The sequence below is a fragment of the Pavona decussata genome, unplaced genomic scaffold, assembly GCF_977016875.1.
Source record: "Pavona decussata unplaced genomic scaffold, jaPavDecu1.1 SCAFFOLD_313, whole genome shotgun sequence".
Taxonomy (NCBI): Eukaryota; Metazoa; Cnidaria; class Anthozoa; order Scleractinia; family Agariciidae; genus Pavona; species Pavona decussata.
The window spans coordinates 28,595-49,839 of record NW_028145705.1 but is presented as its reverse complement, the minus strand read 5'-3'; the positions used below and the strand labels follow the sequence as shown (position 1 = coordinate 49,839).

Sequence of the window (21,245 nt, the reverse complement as noted above, 5' to 3'; positions counted from 1 at the left end):
CAGTACAAAAATCCCACAGTATATGAAAAAGTTTGCAGTTTTTACATTATTTGCTCATTTTATTTGTTTGCCTATATTTTATACTCCTCCCTCCTTCCATTCCTAAAATAAGAACATTATGATGTCAAATACTAGTTTGAAACAACAACAAATGTTTGAAATCTTCAAAATCTTCAAATCAGGATTTCTAAAAACTCTGCAGCCCGCAGGGTAACAATTGGAAAGATTTTAATCCGCACAGCCCTCAACATTAACAATTATACATGAACCATTGTCATACAAATCCTCTTTTTAAAACGGCAAGCGTGAATAGAGCTTGAGCCGCAAAATGTATACATAATTAAATATATGGTGCCGTGCAGAAATCTTGCCTTTTAATTTACAGACTAGTTTCTGGATCTTCAGTTGTGCAGGGCCGGAGAAAATCAAATATTATTTTTTACAAATACTAATATAAACGAAAGAATTATATAGAGAGAATAAAAATAATATTTAACCTGCAACCGATGTTAAAAAAAGTCCGTAGATCTGTCCGGTTCAACTCTGTTTGTACAAATATCGCAGTAACTGACTCCTCAGCAGTCAAGACCTATTTGCTACTATCTGCCAACCTATTTAAAGTTTATCTTACGCTAGTAGCAATGATGCATTGACGTTCGTGACAACTCTGAAGAAGCTTCACCCTTCATTCAAATCAACACGTGCCGTTTTGTTCAGCACCCGCTACCACTTTAATTTAGCTTTTAATTCGAGCCCAGTCCACTGTATCACACCTTTTTGCTCGGATCCGCTCGTTTCACCGCCCAACATCTACCCGCCCTGATCGCAATCACCGCACCAGGCACACCGGGCGATTTTCGCCGATCGCCGCGATCGGCGTTTAAAACCGCCAAGTGTGTCGCCGGCTTTAAGTTTAAGTTTTTTTTGGAAAGTGACGCAATTAGCTAGACAGTACCTGAACAACGGCGTCCATCTCCAACGAATCCAGGTTTACATATGCAGCTGTAAGACACTTTGGTATCAATGCACGTGGCATTAACCATGCAAGTGTGTGTTCCATCGTTACACTCATCAATTTCTGAAAACATCACCAAATATAATCAACGTTTAACGCTTAGCGTAAAATAATTTTATTCAATATTTGGACTTTCACCCGCGTGTCCGATTTTAGGATCTTGAGCCATGCAACTATTTAATATCATCGATTCGTATTCTCAAAGAGGACAGAAGAAAAAAATGTCCAATTCACAAAAGTCTTATGGATTAGTCTTGTTTCTAAATGGTACGTCTGGCACTTTCACATTTCAAGTTCTTGTTTACTCTCCTTCTTGTGTGTGGAACCAGCATAAATGGAATGAATTTTGTTAGCATTCAATGTTCTTTTAGTTGAAGTGATATTGAGATAGAAATATCTTTTCTTTTCTGTATTTTAGAAGGGTTATGATGAACTGGCATTCTTACCTGGACGTTGCATTTTTTCTCGTACTGCCTGGATTTGTTCTTGAGTCAAAGCCAAGTTGTAAACCTGCATCTGGGCGATCCTGCCTTTGAAAGACCGCCATTTGTTAGCTCCAATTCTGACTTTATGGTACGTGCTAAGTCTAAGGCCTGTTTTTATCTTTCGCTCGTAGACTTCGTATCCATCAACCCATAACTTGGCTTCACCAGACGTGTGGTTATAGGATGCTCCAACAAACTTCCAGCCGCCTGCTACAGAGGCGTGTCTTGAGTAGACTGAACGAAAGTAATATTCACTTGTGAAGCTGACATAGAGTTCCCCAGTATATAACCGCAGCTTCACTCCCCAGTAACCCTCCGGATTGTACTCGAAGATTGGTCCTCGACCATCGTAGTACAACCAGCATAACATTGTTATCGAGTATTGTACATCCAAAGCTCCTCCAGGGCTTTTGGGAAACTCGATGAAGCTATTCCGGGTTCCTTTGAACTCATAAGAACCGTTAGCTCTACCATCAGGACCTTTAGCAAGGCAAACGTCTTTCAAGATACCTTGGGTTACCCGATTGTTGACTTCGTTAATGCCATACGAGATATTGAGAGGGAACCATGCAACGGGATCTGGAACTTATTAATGAAAAGATTTAGCGGTAAAAAGTTACGATGAAACAAATGCTAAAGTAAAGGAACAGAAATAACGGAAATTAAATTATTTTGTGACTGGATTGGGAAATAGTCAGACACTTAAATTACTTAAGATATTAAGTTTTGGCTCAAACCATTTAAATCGTACATTTTACAATCTCACCAAACACAGTGTTGAGATTGCGAAAGGAAATTGAAAATGTAACTACAGCTGAAGAAGCAAAAATTAGCATTAATTCGCTCTGACGAAGGGATAACGTCCGAAACGTTTGCAATCGAATCTCAGTGCTGTGGCCAAAATACATGATCAACTCTGTTGATAAAACCAAACATTTAGTATCCACTGCTCACCAACGCAGCAACACAGTTTCTTTAGAACCAACCCCCTTATACTTTAATGGTGCACTGGTTTAAGTTTAAATTAGCTAATTCATTCAGATTTCATGCTTACGTTTTTGTGGTTTTGGTATATTAAATTTCGAATGCTGTACGTAGTGTGTGGCCTGATCCCAAGCTATTAAGGCAATGGAGTCTAGTTGTACAATAAAACCTGAAGTACAGTCGAGTCCACTTAAGTCACCGGAAGTCTAGTTATAAGATGAAACCGGGAGTGTAAACAATACTTTGAGGAGGGTTGGAAAGTTGTCCGATGGCGTCCATCGGATCCATTGGAAACACATCTATTCCGACGGAATCTCCGGAAGTCTAGTTGTGTCATGAGCCAAAACAAGCACACTGCACCTGTAACATAACTCCTTCTTTAAGCCCTAAGCCAAGACTTGAACGATTTATATGTAATACAACTAGTTCTTAAAACCGGGAGTCGATACACGCACGTTACACATGTAACATAACTCGTTCTTTAAGCCCTAAGTCGAGACAGTCACTAGCACGCTACGCATGTAACATCACTTGTTCTTAAAACCTTGAGTCGAAACAAGCACGCTACACGTGTAATCAAGAGAGAATACAAGTTTAAATCAGCAGCAAACTAACAACGATTAAACTTAAGGTTAGGCATCAACTAATTGTTCTCCTCCACTGTGAAGCTTCCTACTGCTTGAAAATCCACGAAAATAGATCGATAAAAATAGCAAACGGTGGATTCAAAGAAGGAACTTACGGAGTAATTTCTTTCTCTAAATTTGACCTACTCCTTCGTCCCATCAAAGGGGCACTGTTATGCTCGGTTATTATTAGTTGTAAGAAGTAGTAGCGAGGTGAAAGCTCTTGGTCGTCATGACTGATTTCAGTTTCTCAGCCAAACAAATATCAATCCGATGCAAGGTTTGGCACAAATAATCTATTGCTGTTTCTTGTAAGAGACACGAAACATAACCTTTAGGAATTTCATTTCTAGCTGTAGCACTTAATTTCAATGTATTTTTTGTAGAAACAAGTTGGCTTAAAGAGTCGAACTACAATGAACCTCAAAGAACTCGTTGTTTTTGGAAACAAAACAAATTAAAGAAACCAACAAAACGTAGAACTGGCGTGCTCAGCTAATGAGGAGCGAGTATTTTCGCCGCTTGGCCTATCAGGAGTATAAAGTAATCTTTCCCTCCGTGAAAGGAAAATTAAGAAAAAAATGCCCTCCGTTACAACAAATCAGCATTCAGTAATTTTGCCCGCTGTATTACATTGTTGTTGTTATTGTTGATGGGCAGTTTGCTGCGCATGCACTAAAAATATATACCTTTTATTGTTGTAAACCGCCATATGACCTGTCCTTTTCAAATTGTTCATTTCAACATCCAGGACTTCAAGTAATATAGCAAACACACGAAAACCTGGCACGGATTTCTCTTCAAAAAGCGTGAGTTTGAAAAGCTATTCGATTATTTTTACGGCCTTAGAACTAAAGAGATGTTAGTGTAGTGATCGATTACTCGAGAACTGTCATTTCGGGTCGGATTTCCGGTCTCGGGTGTCGTAAAAAATTCCCAGATGTTCGATCGCCAATAAACAAAATCACTCCGTAAAAGTCGATTTATTATCAACTTGACAACGCTTTTAAAGATTTGTTTCTAATTTCGCCTACAAGTTGTCTAGATTGAGTAGTTTAAATCCCTAAAGTTTCGTCATAAAGTGTCTGAGTAGATTACGAGATAATCGACAATGTTTAAAATGAGAGGCTATGCGCTACCGTTGCTATGATAACAGTTGTTACTTGGTAACTGATGAGAAAATTAACTTTGATCATATGTTGAAATGATGATGTAGTATGAAGGAGAACGAAGTTTATATTCTATCCGAGATTGTGATTTCAAAATTTCCACCCTAAGTCTAGAAAAACTGCTACGAGGCTCCTTAAGTCACCGGAAGTCTATATGTAAGACGAAACCGGAAGTGTAAACAATACCTCTGCAAGTGAATGATCCTTCAGTTTTAATGCAAGCGGCTCTGGTACTGCAGTTGTGTGTTCCTTCTTCACACTCGTTAATATCTGAAATAGGTTAAATGAGAAATGACCCTGTGATGTAATGATGTAATGGCCTGAGCATCACCATCAGTTGAGACCTTCTCCTGTGTACACTTGTTTACATTCACAGAACGTGTTAGTACAACATTACTTGAATTATTGAATCTATCTGCTACCTCTAAACAAATGTAAACAGAATAAAATAAAGCAATAAAAGATTACTGGTTATATAATACTGGAACGTTAAAACAAACAAACAAACAAACAAACAAGCCAATGATCAAAAGAAAACAACAAAAGGAAAACAGTATAACCTTAAATGACATACAAGCTCAGGCATACACATGCAGAAAATGACAATTCGGGTTGGAAGGTATTACCGTAGCTGTACCACTTGAGCGGACAGTGTGAAGAAATGTCAACCCCTATCTACCTGTGCAGTTTTTCCCGTCCCCAGTGTACTCTGGTCTGCATGTGCAGTTGTACGATCCGTTGGTGTTGTTACAAACGGCATTTGCACTGCAGTTGTGTTTTTCTTCTTCACACTCGTCCACATCTGAAAGAAAACAATTTTAAACAAATCTCTGTCCATTTAAAGAGAATTAGAAAAAAGGAACAAAAATACTTCACTCATCCGAAGAAACTGGCGTAGGCCTTAAATAAAAAAAGAATTACAGCCGTCAATTGGAACTAAAAAAATCCACAACGTAATATAACAATTTCGATATCTGTCAAAGTGGTGGTTTTGTTTACTGATTGCGGTTGATCAAAGTTCGACCTTAAAATAAAAGACCAGCTGTTTAGAATGAATGATATCAAGGGATTAGCGATTAAAATTTTGAATTTAACCAGACGTTTCTTCTGCCATTAAATTTGAAAGAAAACGAAATCGAATGATGAATGTTTGTCACTCCTCGACTTCATGAACAGAATAGTGTTTAGATAGCGCATTAAGAGAATATCAAGCTTATATAATTTTTCTTCTCACTTTCTTATCCTTTTTAGTGTAATATTATGTCCTGGGAATTATTACCATAGTACAGAAGTAAAAAGCGCAAACAAAGAGTATAGTTCTAATGAGAATAACAAACAAATCATAGAATCTTAACCTGCACAGTTTTTTCCGTCTCGTGTGAATCCAGCTTTGCACATGCAATTGAATCCTCCTTCGGTGTTGTTACACTCAGTATCATTACTGCAGTTATGTGTTCCTATCACGCATTCATCTATATCTGAAATGAGGTGAAAAGGATGATAAAAATGATTTAACGAAATACCTCTAGTACCAGTAGGCCCATCCCCAGCGACAGCATCGCCAGCGACAGACAAGAAATATAAAAATATAATGGAGATTTCGTGTGATTGCGCTTGCAGAAAATGACAATTCATGTTTCAAGGTATTAGCTGTTCCACTTGAGCGGGCAGTGTGAAGAAATGTCAACCCCTATCTACCCGTGCAGTTTTTCCCGTCCCCAGTGTACTCTGGTCTGCATGTGCAGTTGTACGATCCGTTGGTGTTGTTACAAATAGCATTTGCACTGCAGTTGTGTTTTCCTTCTTCACACTCGTCGACATCTGAAAGAAAACAATTTTAAACAAATCTCTGTGCATTTAAAGAGAATTATAAAAAAAAAAAGGAACAAAAATACTCAACTCATCCGAAGAAAGTAGCGTAGGCCTTAAATAATGAAAAAATTACAGGTGTAAATTGGAACTAAAAAAAATCCACAACGTATTACAACAATTGCGATATCTGTCAAAGTGGTGGTTTGGTTTACTGATTGCAGATGATCAAAGTTCGGCCCTAAAAAGAAAAGACCAGCTGTTTGGAATGAATGATATCCAGGGATAAGCGATTAAAATGTTTAATTTAACCAGACGTTTCTTCCTCTATTAAATTTAAAAGAAAACGAAATTGAATGAAGAATGTTTGTCACTCCTCGACTTCATAAACAGAATAGTGTTTAGGTAGCGCATTGAGAGAATATCAAGCTTACATCTTCTTTCTTTTCACTTTCTTATCCTTTTTTAGTATAATATTATGTCCTGGGAATAGCACAGAACTTTAAAACGAAAACAAAGAACACAGTTCTAATGAGAATAACAAACAAATCATGGAATCTTAACCTGTACAGTTTTTTCCGTCTCGTGTGAATCCAGCTTTGCACGTGCAATTGAATCCTCCTTTGGTGTTGTTACACGCGGTATCATTACTGCAGTCGTGTGTTCCTGTCACGCATTCATCTATATCTGAAATGAGGCGAAATGGATAACGCTTGCTCTCAGATAGTTAAAAAGTGCACTGTCTTGTAAATCATCGAATAGAGATGTTAAAATGGAGAATGCTAGCCAGGCTGTAGCAGAGAATTAGGTCTAGTAACTGGGCAAGTGGGCAAGTCAAAATATTACCGGTAATGCCAAGACCGGTAATATTTGCGCGTTACCAAATGGAAACTGGTTTTGACTTGTACTCCTTTTAAGTAATGGCTGTTTTAAACAATAAGAGAAACAAAGCGCGGTCATGTTCACCTGTACAGTTGTATCCGTCGCCAGTATACCCTTGCTTGCACGTGCAGTTAAATGATCCTTGGGTGTTGTTACATAAGGCATACTTGCTACAGTTGTGTGTTCCTGACGCGCACTCGTTAATATCTGCAGTAATAAAGGGAAACAAAAAACGAAGATAAATGAAAACCAATGGAAAAGACACCTAGTGGACCATCAGTGTGGAAAATGAAATAAATTAAATCTTAATTTTTATATCGCTGTTAGAAATTGCTTTTTGCTAAGATTTATGAGTGTTTTGGTCTTGATTTAGTTAACGTATTTGCCGTAAACATTAACTTTAAAAGCAATAGAAGCAACGAGACTTTCATTTATGAGATCTTCAGGAGTAGCCATCTGCACGACGGAATTGTTTTGCGCGTTTCTGTTGAATGTAAACAAGTCGAGGACATTGTAAATGCAATGCCTTCTAATAAGGCTCCTGGGATTGATAAAGTGCCAACTCGAGTCATCAAAGACTGCCTGCCGATTATACTCCCTTTTGTTACATCAATCATCAATGCTTCTCTTTCATCTTCAACATTCCCAGGGATCTGGAAAACAGCCGAAATAACACCTATTCCCAAACAAGGCAATCACGAACTTCCTAACAATAATAGACCAATTTCGCTACTACCTGTGTTGTCAAAGGTCTGTGAGAGAGTCGCTTATAATCAGTTTGTCACCTTTTTGACAACGAAGAAGAGGCTGACGACAAAACAAAACGGAAGCAAAAAATGGCACTCTACTGAAACATCAGTACTTCGCACGACTGATGCATTTCTTAAAGGAATAGATCATAAGAAATTAACTGCCTGTGTTCTCCTAGATATGAGCAAAGCGTTTGATGGTATACTGTTACGAAAACTACAAGACGTTGGCGCCTCAACTAGTGTGCTACAATGGTTTAACAGCTATCTCACAAATAGATATCAAGTTGTACGAATTCACCCCACTGTTTCCAATCCAATACCGATTGAATATGGAGTACCTCAGGGCAGCATCCTGGGCCCCTTATTATTTAGTATATACGTTAATGATCTACCAGAAGCTCCACGAAATTGCTCTACTGAATGCTACGTAGACGATACAAAATTGTTTGTTTCTTTTCATTCACAAGACACCCAACGGATTGTTGAGGAGATGAACGAAGACCTCCTCGGGGTGCGCAACTGGTGCTTCAGAAATCGGCTATTACTAAATCCAGACAAGACGAAATTAATTGTTTTCGGGAGCCGACAGATGACTTCGAAGCTCCATGAGTTTCGTTTGTCTTTGTTGGGAAAGGACATCTTCCCTGTACAATCAGCCAAAGATCTCGGCGTGATTTTGGATTCGAACTTAACATTTGATGATCATATTAAGACCACAGTATCGGAATGTATCGCACGCCTTGCGCAAGTTGATCGGGTCAAACACTGTGATAACCGTGATAAACGCCTTAGTTTTCAGTAAGTTGTACTACTGCTCGAACGTCTGGGCAAATACCACAGAGAAAAATATACGGAAATTGCAGGCCGTGCAGAACTTCGCTTGTCGAATCGTTAGTGGCGCGAGAAAGTACGATCATGTAACTCCCCACTTGAAAAATTTGTCTTGGTTACCCGTTAAGGACGAACTCTATACTACCGCCAAGCTACCATGGCTTTTAAATGCATTTCCGGACACGCCCCCAAATATCTGACGTCCCAATTCATTACCCGCGAGCAAGTTACCAAGCGTACAACTAGGAGTGGCCAAAAGCTTAATGTACCTCTTTTTAAAGCAGCCTCAGGTCAAAGAACATTTTATTACAGAACTGTTGGACTTTGGAACAATTTAGACCCCCTTTTTAAATCAAGCCGTTCTGTTCAAGTTTTTAAACGTACCTTAAAGAATAAGCTTTTAGACAATTTTGTAAATACTTCCTGAACTTCATTTATTTTTAGTATTTTTCTCGATTAGTAAGTTTAGATAATGTTGTAATTGTTTTTTAAATTTGATTAATTTTAATTGTGTAGTTATCAGTAACTTAAGTATTTAAATAATTGTTCCTGAAAAGCCCCATTGGGGAGGTAACAATAAAGTATGTATGTATGTATATGTATGTATAAAAGTAAGGAAACGGTCAGAAAAAGGAATTGAGATAGAAGCTGCTAAACAGGCAATCAAATAATTAAAAATGACAATTTCACTTCCACGCGTGGCAAATTATTTAATATTTGCTAGTATTTCCACAACGAGTCGAGTATGTTGGATTTATAGAAGAAATCAACTAGATGATTGGGAAGATTTGGATCGCACTGTGTAATCATCTCCGCGTATAGTCTTCTACCAGAGTGTCAGAGCGACCAGAACGTTTTTACGAAGACTTTCTCTTAATCAGTCCACATGTGAACTTGGACACAAAATTGATCTAGTCATTACTCGTCCTGCATGAAATTACATTGTCTGCGGTTAACCGTGACTGATCATTTATCAGTTATCACTACCCTAAGAGCAGCTATACCAGCTTCCACAACGAGAGAAGCATCTTTTAAGGAAAACTAAATAAATAGATATACACCTATTTCACCGACCTTGCAGCTACTGAACTGTGCCAAGACACCTTCGGGAGTTGAATGAAATTTTAAATTGTTCCAATAATATCTTGGCTTAGCAACCATTCACAATAAGAAGGAACTTCTCAAAGAAACACTATTACTATGAGACCACGTGTGCCTTGATATAGTGACGACATTCTGACAGCAAAATGAATGAGAAGAAAAGCAGTTGTGTGTTTCTTCTCCACACTCGTTTAAGAAACTGTACAATTCCAAAATACAAAGAAAAACAGGTGGTCATAACGAATTGACCATAACATGTGTTCCGACTGAAAAATATTCCTGAACGTGGCTACTCTAGGTTTTAAAACTTTTATATAAATGCTTGTTGTTGGTGTGAAAACCTAGTTCTGGAAAAGACCATGAAAGACATAATGCGCCAGGGCTATTGCATAAATTACTCATTGCTTTATTGCCCTTGTGATTGGCTCGAAGCCCCTTGCCAGTCTCCTCTTCTGATTTCATTTTGTTCGGCTTTGTGCTTTGGAGAAAGTTGTTGAGGCATAAATGTCCTTTAACCTTTTTTCTCACACGGACTCTGGCTAAATTATTGGAAGTAGTCATGCAAAATTACGGTGAACGATTATTTTCGCTGATCGTTTTGCCGAGCAGGAACATATTTGTACAGAATTCCTGTTTCTGCAACTTACTTGGTGGAAACTGTTTATTTTTTTTTTATTTCTGCAAGGTCTGGCGAATTAGGTGCGGAAGAAGGAATGGCATGCATGTTAATCAGTCGTCCCTCCCAAGTTGCTCCAGAGTCGAACTTTAATTAATTAGTAAGGTTTGACAAATGAGCGAAGCGGCGTCTGGGACGGGCCTTGAACTTTCGCTAATTTTGAGAGAAATATGTATTTTTTTTCTAAATATGAGTGTTTTTGAAACTTAAGGTCAAGATGTCAACCATTCAATCACCATAGATGGTCATCATAGTAATCTGCCAAGGTGCTAGACTTTAAACTCACCTGTACAATTACGTCCATCCCCGGTAAATCCTACTTTACAGGTACAGTTATGCGATCCCTCAGTGTTCGTGCACTCAGCATTACCATGGCAATTGTGGCTTCCTGTTGTGCACTCGTTAACATCTAGATAGAGAAAACCAAAAGATAACTTTGTTTTTAAATCAGGGAAATTGGTAGTGATTATATTGCTATATTGATACCGTGATAGCGTTATACGGCAAAATAATATTGAGACTGTTATATGTTAACAATGGCATGAGTTCCATTCAATACACAACGTCTTTCCAGTTATGTAACGGAATAAAATAATTGCAAGTATATCAAATTAAGACGCAGTAAATGACTCGTTAGAATCTACAACCTCAATTCCCTTTTATCATGGAAAAGACGACGAGGGCCAAATAACGTTGAGGGTTGTCCAATATAACACAATCCGTACGGTTTGACAAACTGTTACGGTCTGAAAACACATCATAAAGGCACTTTTCGGTCGGTATATGGTCCGTAAATGACATGTTTTTAAGGATACTTAGAATATTTCCACTTCTTATCTGAAGGGAGGGGCCTATACGGTTTGATGATCCGCACGGTTTGTACGGATCGAAAAGACACTTTTCGGTCCAGACACGGTCCAAAAATTGCATCTCACTTAGGACATGCAGAAAATTTTCACATGTCCAGCAGTGTTCATACAAATTGCATTTCCGTTGCAGTTGTGGATGCCTTTGTTGCATTCATCAATATCTAGGTTATTCGAGTACAATAAAGGAGACTAAAATGATCAGGCAAGAATAAAACTGAACTGGCTTTAGGAAAGAAACATAAATAACCTAAACACAAACGTACATCTCGGAAAACATGACAACAAATTATACCTGAACATAGGTGACCATCCCCACTGTAACCCACGTTACAAGTACAGTTAAAGTGTCCAGCAGTGTTCATACAGGTTGCATTTTCGTTGCAGTTGTGGATGCCGTTGCTGCATTCATCGATATCTAGGTTATTCGAGCACAATAAAGGAGATGTAAAATGATCAGGCTAGAATAAAACTGAACTGGCTTTAAGAAAGAAACAAAAATAACCTAAACACAAACGTACATCTCGGAAAATACGACAACAAATTATACCTGAACATAGCTGACCATCCCCACTGTAACCCGCGTTACAAGTACAGTTAAAGTGTCCAGCAGTGTTCATACAGGTTGCATTTTCGTTGCAGTCGTGGATGCCATTGCTGCATTCATCGATATCTAGATTATTTGAGCATAATAGAGAAGACGTAAAATGATCATGCAAGGATGAAACTGAACTGGCTTTATGAAAAGAAAAAGAAAATGACCTTAACACCAACGAACATCTTGGAAAACAAGATAACAAATGATACCTGAACATAAGTGACCATCCCCACTGTAACCCGAGTTACAAGTACAGTTAAAGTGTCCAGCAGTGTTCATACAGGTTGCGTTTTCGTTGCAGTCATGGATGCCGTTGCTGCATTCATCGATATCTAGATTATTCGAGCATAATAAAGGAGACGTAAAATGATCAGGCAAGAATGAAACTGAACTTGCTTTATGAAGCGAACGGGAAAATGACTTAAACAAAAATCGTACATCTTGGAGAACAAGACAACAAATTGTACCTGAACATAAGTGACCATCCCAACTGTAACCCGAGTTACAAGTACACTTAAAGTGTCCAGCAGTGTTCATACAGGTTGCATTTCCGTCGCAGTTGTGGATGCCGTTGTTGCATTCATCTATATCTAGAGAATTGGAGAATTATCTTAGATGAGTACCCTGATAAGGCAAGGATGAAATTATAGGCAAATTATAGCTGAGTAAATGGGCTGAATATGTGATAGTTAGTGTCCAGACCCCCAAGCGGGTGTAATTTTCGCCATAGGCCCTTGTGGCCAGAGAATAAAATGAGAACGCACATGGTCAACATGTTTGTGTGTTGAGAGGTATATTTTACCGTTTCTTGGAACAAAAAACCAGCCCTCCAAGACTCTGTCGAGGACGAGAGTTACAAATAAACTTATAGTATTTACCTTTTTCACAATTTTCTCCTGTAAATCCGGATGCACATACACAGAGGTACTTTTTGTTAGTGTAGCCAAACAGGCACTTGGCGTTGTTGATGCAAGGTTTGATGATCGAGCAAAGATTCTAATGGGAAAAAATAAACACATTTGTAATACACCACTTCTATCCCCTCAAGCTAGGTCACAATATCAAATTTAAACTGACGAACGAGGCACATAGTACTCAGCTGGTTAAAATTTCTTGATAAAAGGAAGTCCGCGTAAAAAAAAATATTTTGTTGAAAGCTACTATAAATATCAATGCGGGGAAAAAGTGAAACGTGAAAGCAAACAAGCGTCAATCACATGACTAACCAAGAAAGGCGCCAAAAAAGCTTATATATTGAAATTATTCAGGCAAAGCTAAGTAATTTCAAGATTTAGTTTCAATACAACAAAAGGGGTACGATGTCCCTGCCATTTTATGTTCTTTATTTTGTGTAGTGTTTTGGATCTTTTAGTATTTCAGTAAAGAAATAACTTTTTTTTTCATAAGATAACTTAAAAACTGGAGGTGAAGAATATAAGCTGAAGCCTTATATCTCAACACGGCGCTGTAGCAGGCCCTTGGATGGTTTTTAAACAATTGACTGCTCAAAAATTAAGTATTCATTTTGATTTGAATGTCAGTACTGGGGTGCTTTCCATTTGTCAGAACTGGCCAGCCAGACTGGCTCGTCTGATTCATAAATGGAGTCTATCATTGTTTGAACGGCTTATTTCTTGAATTATTCAAAATGGCACCTACTGAGATCTAGTGTGTCATTTTGAACCAATTAAAAAGTGTACCGGAACTAGAGCGTTCCGTTTGCAAAATAAATGAACTGGCTGGACAGTTCTGACTAATGAAAAACACCCTTAGTATCGACGCTTTTTTTATACTAAGTCCGCTAAATCAGTGATTTTCCCTACAAGTTGAATCGCTTTGCTTTTGAGCAAAGTTCACTTCTTACATGATCTAACCCGTTTGTTGAACATGTCTGGTCCCAGGAAGTTTTTGTCCTTGGAGCGGGATTATGAGTTGTTAAACCTGCTGCAATTAGTCAATCAAAAGTTCAGTTTAGTCCAGTTTGAATTAGTGATGTCAAAAACCCCGTTATTTTCAAACGCATAACTACTTATTTATTTTTTCAGATCAACAATTCATACCTCAGTGGCTCCATATGTCCAGTCAGGCCTCCTTATAACGTCTTCCGGATGCTGGAAGTGTTCCGAATTACTCAACTCACAAATTATTTTGTTATCAATTGGTGGTCCAATGTTGACTGAAACGCAGTCACTTTCCATAAGGCAATGATGTTCACATAATCGGAACTTGTTTTCAATGGTCAGATTCAAAATTATATGACCTTCCAGGTAAAAGCCATGCTGAGGTGGCAGAAATTTGATAGTTCGACAGCTCCCTACGAAAAAATAAAGTTCTTAGTCATAAACATCGTTATAATTAATGATGTAATAGTAGGTGGCTGTTTTAAGCCTACCTCAGATTGAACAGTTGATTTGATTTGATTGTAAATCTGAAACTTGATTAAATAAAATAAAATGAAAAATCAAGGATGATAAAAAATTCTTTCAAAGGGAGAAAGAAAGAAAGATCGAAGGGATTTTTAACTTAAAGCTAAGGCTTTGTGATTGGCCTTTTTCGTTATGTGGTGTGATGTTCGCGTGATCAAGATCAGGGTCCAAACAAAATCTCTCGTTATATTTTACGACAGCACGAATTCATATTTATTACAATGCATGTAGCTATTAAAAGCCATCACACTTTTTACAGGGATCGTTGAGGTTTTACAGGCTTTCTCTCCACAGCTGCTCAGTTAAAAGTTGCGTAAATAACTGCAAAGGTCTTTCTTCTATTTAATCTTTCACCCGCAGTTCAGACACATATTTCATATAGTCATAGTCATAGTAATATTTTTGTCAACCGAAGTCGCAAAAAGAAAAGTGAACATGAAATTTAACTTACTACGGATTTACTCATAGTTCCTTGAATGCGAAAACTATAAACCATATTCATCGATTTCTTCACCCTCAGTTTGTTCCTAACCAGATATAAGACATTTTCTATCCCAGGTCTTTATTTTCTAATCCTTGATATGTTGTCTACTTGTCTAATGTTCGGCTAGAGTACGCAACATCGAAAAAACTGCTACTCTTTTAAAATTGGCGCGAAACAACACGCGCTCTTTAGTTAATTTAGTTGTTTAAGTCATTCCGCATATCTCGTATTTCGCATAATTATGCCATTCCGCACTTCATGTCACATGCCAGTCCACAAACTCATACGCTTTTATCCCCATCGGTTGGTGAACCAGCAGTATGTAGGACAGAAAAATCGTCATGATTAGAGATTTTATCTAAAAAAACGAGTGACAGTGGGGATCGAAAGTTTAAGTGCCAGGATAAAACAAGTCAGATTAACATTCAGACTTAGTCACACACGAAATCTCAAAGTTTGAACTCTGCCTAAACTAAAATTCTCGCTGAAAAATCCATTTGACTTTCTGCATGTTCAGACAGTGATAGCTTAACGGAATTTTTTCCCAATGAATTGCATTAAAAGAGAAAGAGAATAATATTTAGCTTCCATAATCAGTAACGATTCTATAAACGTTGTGTATGCACTGATAGTTTAACGGCCAGGCAAGTTAACGGAACGTTCGAGAAGCAGGCGTCTGTAGGTCTCACGTCTTAGACGATGACATAAAAACAGCCAATGACGTTTTGAATTAGCAACAACTTAAAACTCGTTTTCTTACCTTGCTGGGCATCAGTTTTGTATTGTAACCAAGCTCCCCAAAGAGAACAGAGGAATAGGAAATCAAAAATGGAGAGGTAACAACCTGCCATACTTGAATAGAAAAAAAAAAAAGAATAAATTAAATGAGAAATTTAAAAGCACCAACAAGAAACCGATAAAGATATATGCTGTATTCATCATTCCAGCTATGAAAAACTCTTTGAGTTCCTACAGAAAGAATACTTGGAGGTACCTTTTCCGTCCCCACAGAAAATTTATTTCCAGTGAAGTTTCGTTTTCACGTGAAAGAGAAATGAACTAAAATTTAAGTATGCTAGCGCTTCTTCGACAAATTATCCACAAAAATTTGTTTACATTTGTCTGTAAAGCGAACCAGCCGTGAACTGCTACTAAAAATAGTTCGCGGGAAAAAAATACAGGGAAATGCATTGAAAGTTCAAAACACGACTGGACGCTTTCTGGCACAGCTACATTTCTCCAATTTTTTTTCTGAAAATTCTTTTCTTAGTGCCAAAAGTTTCGAATTTCTGAATTTTTCAGAAGCGATGTTTTATGAAAATTATTTCACATCGGATTTCCAAACAAACACTGGTATTTCAAGCCTGATTGCCTACTCGTCAAAATGGCGTCGAAAACCGTGATCAGGCCTATTTGTTAAGGCTAGTCACAGGTTTCACGGGTGTCTCCACGGAAATCTTGCGTACGCGCGCTTCTTTCGATTAAACCACGGAAAACTATAAAGCTTATTAAACGAAAATTGTAAAAATCTCAAGGTTTTTATTTTTTTGGGTAAATACGCGCTCAGAGGCCTGCAAACTCAACATGAGCGACACGTCAAGGAAATAGTCTTTTGAATTTTGTAAAAGCCCGACACACTTAAAGGCATTAATATCTGATTAACATTTTGGCCAAATTACGTTTATTTAAAGATGCGGAATTCGCGTAAAAGCAAAAGCCGTGTTTTCGGCTTTGAAACATTTTCAGCGTTTTCGCACGACATTAAAATTATTGTCAACGCGCTCATGCCGCCGGCCAATTAAACACAAAGAATCATTCCCGGCGGAGTTCTATTACAAAACAATAATTTTAACTCACGCAAAAGCATTCAGCGTTTAAAGCGATATCGTAACGGCAAAAGTTAAGTCTGGTGCGATAACGCCACCGGCTAAATCAATGCATCCATCGGTTCTGCGAGCTGAAATTTGCTGCCAATTTTTGAGCCAGTCGAAAGCAGCAAAAGTGGCTAGATCGTCGCCGACATCTTCGAATTCGGACTCCGAAGGAGAAGCGCTGGTGTCGGAATCTCCACTATCTGGTAGTTCGTCAATGAATTCCTCAGCTGCCGAGGCAGTTATTTTTCATTCGACTCACCCCGATATCTTTCGACGAGGATGGTTTTGAAACAGCATCGAGCTAGTTGTACCACAAATCTTTACCGCTCGCTACCAGCTGAAGTTTATTTTGTTTTCGTTGAACGGTTAGAATTTGACCTTGTTCGTCTCCTTTAGCCCCGGGTTTTTTTTACCTTGTTTGTCTTCTTTACCGAAGGCGACTTTTCTTGCTTCCCTCTCTTCAATGAAACACTGTCTCACTGTAAAATTTAGTATAAAGCGTCCTGACATGCGATGAACACGATGTAAGCAAATTTGCCGGCAATTTGAGATTGCGGGTAAACTTTGCCGCGCAAAACGTCAACACAGCCCCTTATCAACTGAATTATGACATACTCACTCGTTCATCACAATTCCTACAAAACTTTATTTCCAGATAGCTCGCGTTCTTTTCAAGATTTCAAACTACCGTTTTCATTAAACCCTGCATCCCTTTCTTGTTTCCTGTTTGGTAAACAACACACTCACCGCGGAAATAATTTTTTAAACACGGTTAATTTATACGGCCTCGAAATAGCGATCGAAACGTAACCAAAGATATGTTTTCCAGCTAAAGGTTACCGTATACCTTGAGAGGTGTTTCGCGTCCAAGCGAGGTAGCGCGTCCGGTTTAAACTATAGGTATACCTAAACCCCTATATCAAATTAAAGCGTATAGAGCTGGCTATAACACTATACCAAAAATATTGAAATAAAATGAATTGCCGAATTTTTCACGACCTCTAAATGCGACCGTCCGAATACCTTTTGAAAGCTACAAGTCAAAGCGAATTTTGTTCATCGCTAATTTAATTTGCTCCTCAGTTTCCAGACCCAAAGGGCTTTAAAAAAGTGTGTGCGTTTTGCCATATTTAATTGCAGTGAAAAGTTACAGAACATTTTTGAAATAGGATTTAAAAAAAATGTGGAGCGATCGTACAAAAATCGCTTTCGGACAAAAAAATATTTCGAAAGAAAAATTCGCAGAGACGTATTTGTTTTTTATATGTTAAACTAGCTACTGTCTAAATTTGAAGGCAAACGAACAAATTCCCTTTGAGTTTTAGCTCTTTAAAGTATCCCCTTCGAGTGAAATAAATTGATTCGAGAAAACAGCGCTAAAAATTCAACAATTTATCTTCTTTCAAAATTCTTGGTATAGTGTAATAGCCACCTCTATAAGATTTAATTTGATATAGGGCTGAAGAATCGACAGTTTAAACCAGACGCGCTTCATAGCTTGGGCGCGAGACGCCTCTAAAGGTACCTATACGGTAACCTTGAAGTATTAGTTGAAGGAAGTAGAATATTTTCAATAAATTTCGCCGGGTTGTAGATTTTACCAAGTTAGTGTTTGGAGACTGTTTAGATCTCCCACAATTTCAGATATCTCAGGCTATGCGGATTTTTCGGTTATACGGTCATTTGTCGGTCATACGGTCATTTTGGTGGAATATCCGTTCGAAAGATACCACCCGTCTCAATCAGAAATTCGGATTAAATTGTGAAGAAAGCCAAGCGTTATCTTTAACAAAAGGTCATCTGAGGACAAATGCGTCGGTAAAAGGGCGGAAAAAGGCCCGCTCAACAACAGCTCGTAGATTCGGGGAATAGTATTCTGTTCCCTAAAATTTTCAGCTAAAGAATACGAACGGATCAAGCTGCGTCAACTTGTGAAAATTTACGTTTTGGAGATCGTAAAATGATGCGAGATTTTTAAGGAAACAACATTTTAACTATTTGTGGTTGGGTGCTTTGGATTTTATGCTAAACGGAGGAAATTGTCCCTACACAAACTTACATTTTGCAATCAAATACAAGATTTCGTACTTCTACTTCTACTCTTCTAAACAAGCGAAATACGTCGAAATCGGAAGACAAATGTACACTGACATGGGCCAAAATTGTGCTTGACTAGTTTGATACGAAGCTTCTCGTCTCTACTTGGTTTTATTGAAGGACACGATGAACCATGTAATTTTTTCATAAGAGAACAATCCTTTTATTCATTGTGGTTGCCAAAACTTCCGTAATACGGCATAAAATATTTTCATTTTGTTTCCGTTAATAAGTCTGGCGTATCGTTGGCCAGAAATAAAAAGCAATGAGTTCACGAACTGGGAAAATCGTTTAATGCTCGAACTTCTTTGTTTGGCAATAATAAAATTTCCTTTTGAAACTCCGTTCGACTTATCTCTGTTAAAGACCAAGAAAATAAAGTTCACTAACGGCGGCCGAACGTGTTTCAATGGCTACAATTATCATTATCAATTCTATTTTACCTTTCTGAGCATCTGAGTAGTACTGCAGCCACACTTCCCAGGAAAGAGCAGATCAACAAACTCGAACTGAGACGATCTTTATAATGGCCCTTAACAATGATTCACGGCGAGAACTAGAAAGATATGGATTGGAAGTGGCAGGTGAGTATTGATCATGATTGGATGGATAAAGTTGTCATCCGTCTGGGAATGACAAAATTAAATAAAGGCACCAAACCACTTTCTCATCTATTATTGATTACACTAACGTAAGCACTTATACCAATTTTTTCTTCCTTGATGATTTCTATCAGAAAGAAAATAAGAGAAGGAAAAAGGGAGATATGTGGAAGACGTATATATTATGCTTGACTAAAACAAAGATCCCTTACACAATTGTACTCAAAACAGGAAGTTTTACCAAGCGAACAGGCCTCCCAGGCTGGCGCTTGCGTAGGGGGTAAATTAAAATGTCTTGACTGACGATTGTTTTCTTTCTTTTTTTTTCTTCGCATTTATTAATAAGGGAAGGAGATTTGTCATGAAATAAATGTGATGGTATATTTTAAGCCTGGTGAATGGATGAGAATAATGCATTATTCTAGAAAGTGGCACAGACAAACTCGGAAAAAAGAAATTCGAGTGCTCCTATCAGGAGTCGAACCTAAGGCCTTCCGACTATTAGTTCGGATGCTCTACCCCTAAGCATAAGAGATTTGTCATGTGCATAAATTATTTGTTGACGGCTGAATAAGAAACACAGTGCTGAATTTTGCGACTTTACTTTGGATATTCTCCCAATATCTCCAACCAAGTATGAAAATAAATGACTTCCTATGGATTTTTGTTCAACATCGTGAGAAAATTAAGAAATCGTCGGAAGTCTAAAGAAAGAAATTGCAAGATGTTAAAATAATGCAAATTTGTTGGGTTGGACAGGTGTGTTTTTTAGCAGTTCCATCTATTCGTGTAATTTATAGTGATGAGTTGGATACGAAAATTTAGTTTCCTGCTGTTCATTCAAAGACATAACAAAAGCACTCAGGACTTGTAATAAAAAAGGCAATACATTCTTCTACTTTGTTTCTTTAATGAAGATAAAGGGTTCTTTACTACATGAGTTAAGGCGTGAAGTATTTGTATTTCTTGATAGTTTTTCTTTTCGCTCTAATATAAGTGCTTATTGAAACAAATATTTTAAAAGAAGAGTAAAAATAAAACTATTAAAGGAAACGTACTGAAGACTGATATATTTTTCTTGAGTCAAAAGTAGCTAGTCGATCGAAAGCTTCTTGAGGGAAAGACACTAGCTGTCCAGACGAGGTCTGTGATTGAAGAACGAAACAATAGGTCATTGGCTGGAAACAATGGATCCCCCGCAGAAAGCAATGGGAGCTACAGTACTAGGGACCAATGAATATAGAGGTCTGAAGGAGGTACTGTATCCCGAGGCGTCCTTGCGTCCGAGGTGCAGTTGAACACAACATGAGTCAGCGATATTAATCACACAGACGATTAGCTGGTGTAGTGCGTTAGCAATTAGGTAAGGATAGTAACGTGTGCCAGCAGCTGATGACGGCAGTGAAAATTTCAATCCAAGGCAAAATGCCTTTCTTGCGTATGTTGAAAATAGTTACTTACAATGGAGAAAGCAAACAGAGACAAATTCACTAAGCGAGAAAAATTAATTTATGCTGAAAGTTGGATGATTGTTGCGAAAAAAGTACAAAGATGAAAATATTTCGGGCAAAAGTTACAGCAATTTTTGTGGTAGAATAATTACCGAAAAAATTGCTGTTCATCTGGGAGTGAAAGAATTAAATAACGGCACCAACCCACTATTTCGTCTATGATTAATTGTCGGATGACTTTTATGGGAAGACACTACCGTAAGCACTTACACCAGTTTTTTTTTTTTTCCCTCCCTTGATAACTTCTATCAGGAAGAAAATATGAGGGAAAAGGGAGATATATGTGGAAGACGTATATATTATGCTTAAATAAAACAAAGATCCCTTACACAATTGTACTGAATTGTACTGGAAGACATACCATGAGGGAAAACTTTTATTAAGGCTATAATATGAACATGAGAGTCGCGCAAGCCTGTCAACCCCGTTATTGCCATATTAAAATACGGACGCTTTT

The 21,245-nt window shown here is 37.9% G+C and overlaps 1 protein-coding gene across 1 annotated transcript; it reads right to left on the bottom strand.

The window, feature by feature from the left end:
* Nucleotides 1-944: 944 nt before the first annotated feature.
* Nucleotides 945-19,458, bottom strand: LOC146454127 (uncharacterized). The gene is made up of 17 exons (XM_085095805.1): nt 19,119-19,458; nt 15,465-15,556; nt 13,855-14,108; nt 12,673-12,790; nt 12,262-12,384; nt 12,004-12,126; nt 11,747-11,869; nt 11,492-11,614; nt 10,617-10,739; nt 7,055-7,177; nt 6,653-6,775; nt 5,978-6,100; nt 5,635-5,757; nt 4,959-5,081; nt 4,466-4,549; nt 1,462-2,085; nt 945-1,078 (listed from the first exon to the last, which is right to left on the bottom strand). The coding sequence occupies exons 2-17, from the start codon at nt 15,553-15,555 to the stop codon at nt 945-947; spliced, it is 2,535 nt and encodes an 844-aa protein (XP_084951931.1). The 5' UTR covers nt 15,556; nt 19,119-19,458.
* Between the last annotated feature and the right edge of the window lie 1,787 nt (nt 19,459-21,245).

Excerpts from the sequence above, each read along its gene's own strand:
- LOC146454127 (XM_085095805.1), bottom strand. The coding sequence starts at position 15,555 with ATGGCAGGTTGTTACCTCTCCATTTTTGATTTCCTATTCCTCTGTTCT. Across the intron at positions 6,776-7,054 it reads CGACGGATACAACTGTACAG|ATATAGATGAATGCGTGACA; the intron begins GTGAACATGACC and ends GCCTCATTTCAG. Across the intron at positions 5,758-5,977 it reads GGACGGGAAAAACTGCACGG|ATATAGATGAATGCGTGATA; the intron begins GTAGATAGGGGT and ends ACCTCATTTCAG.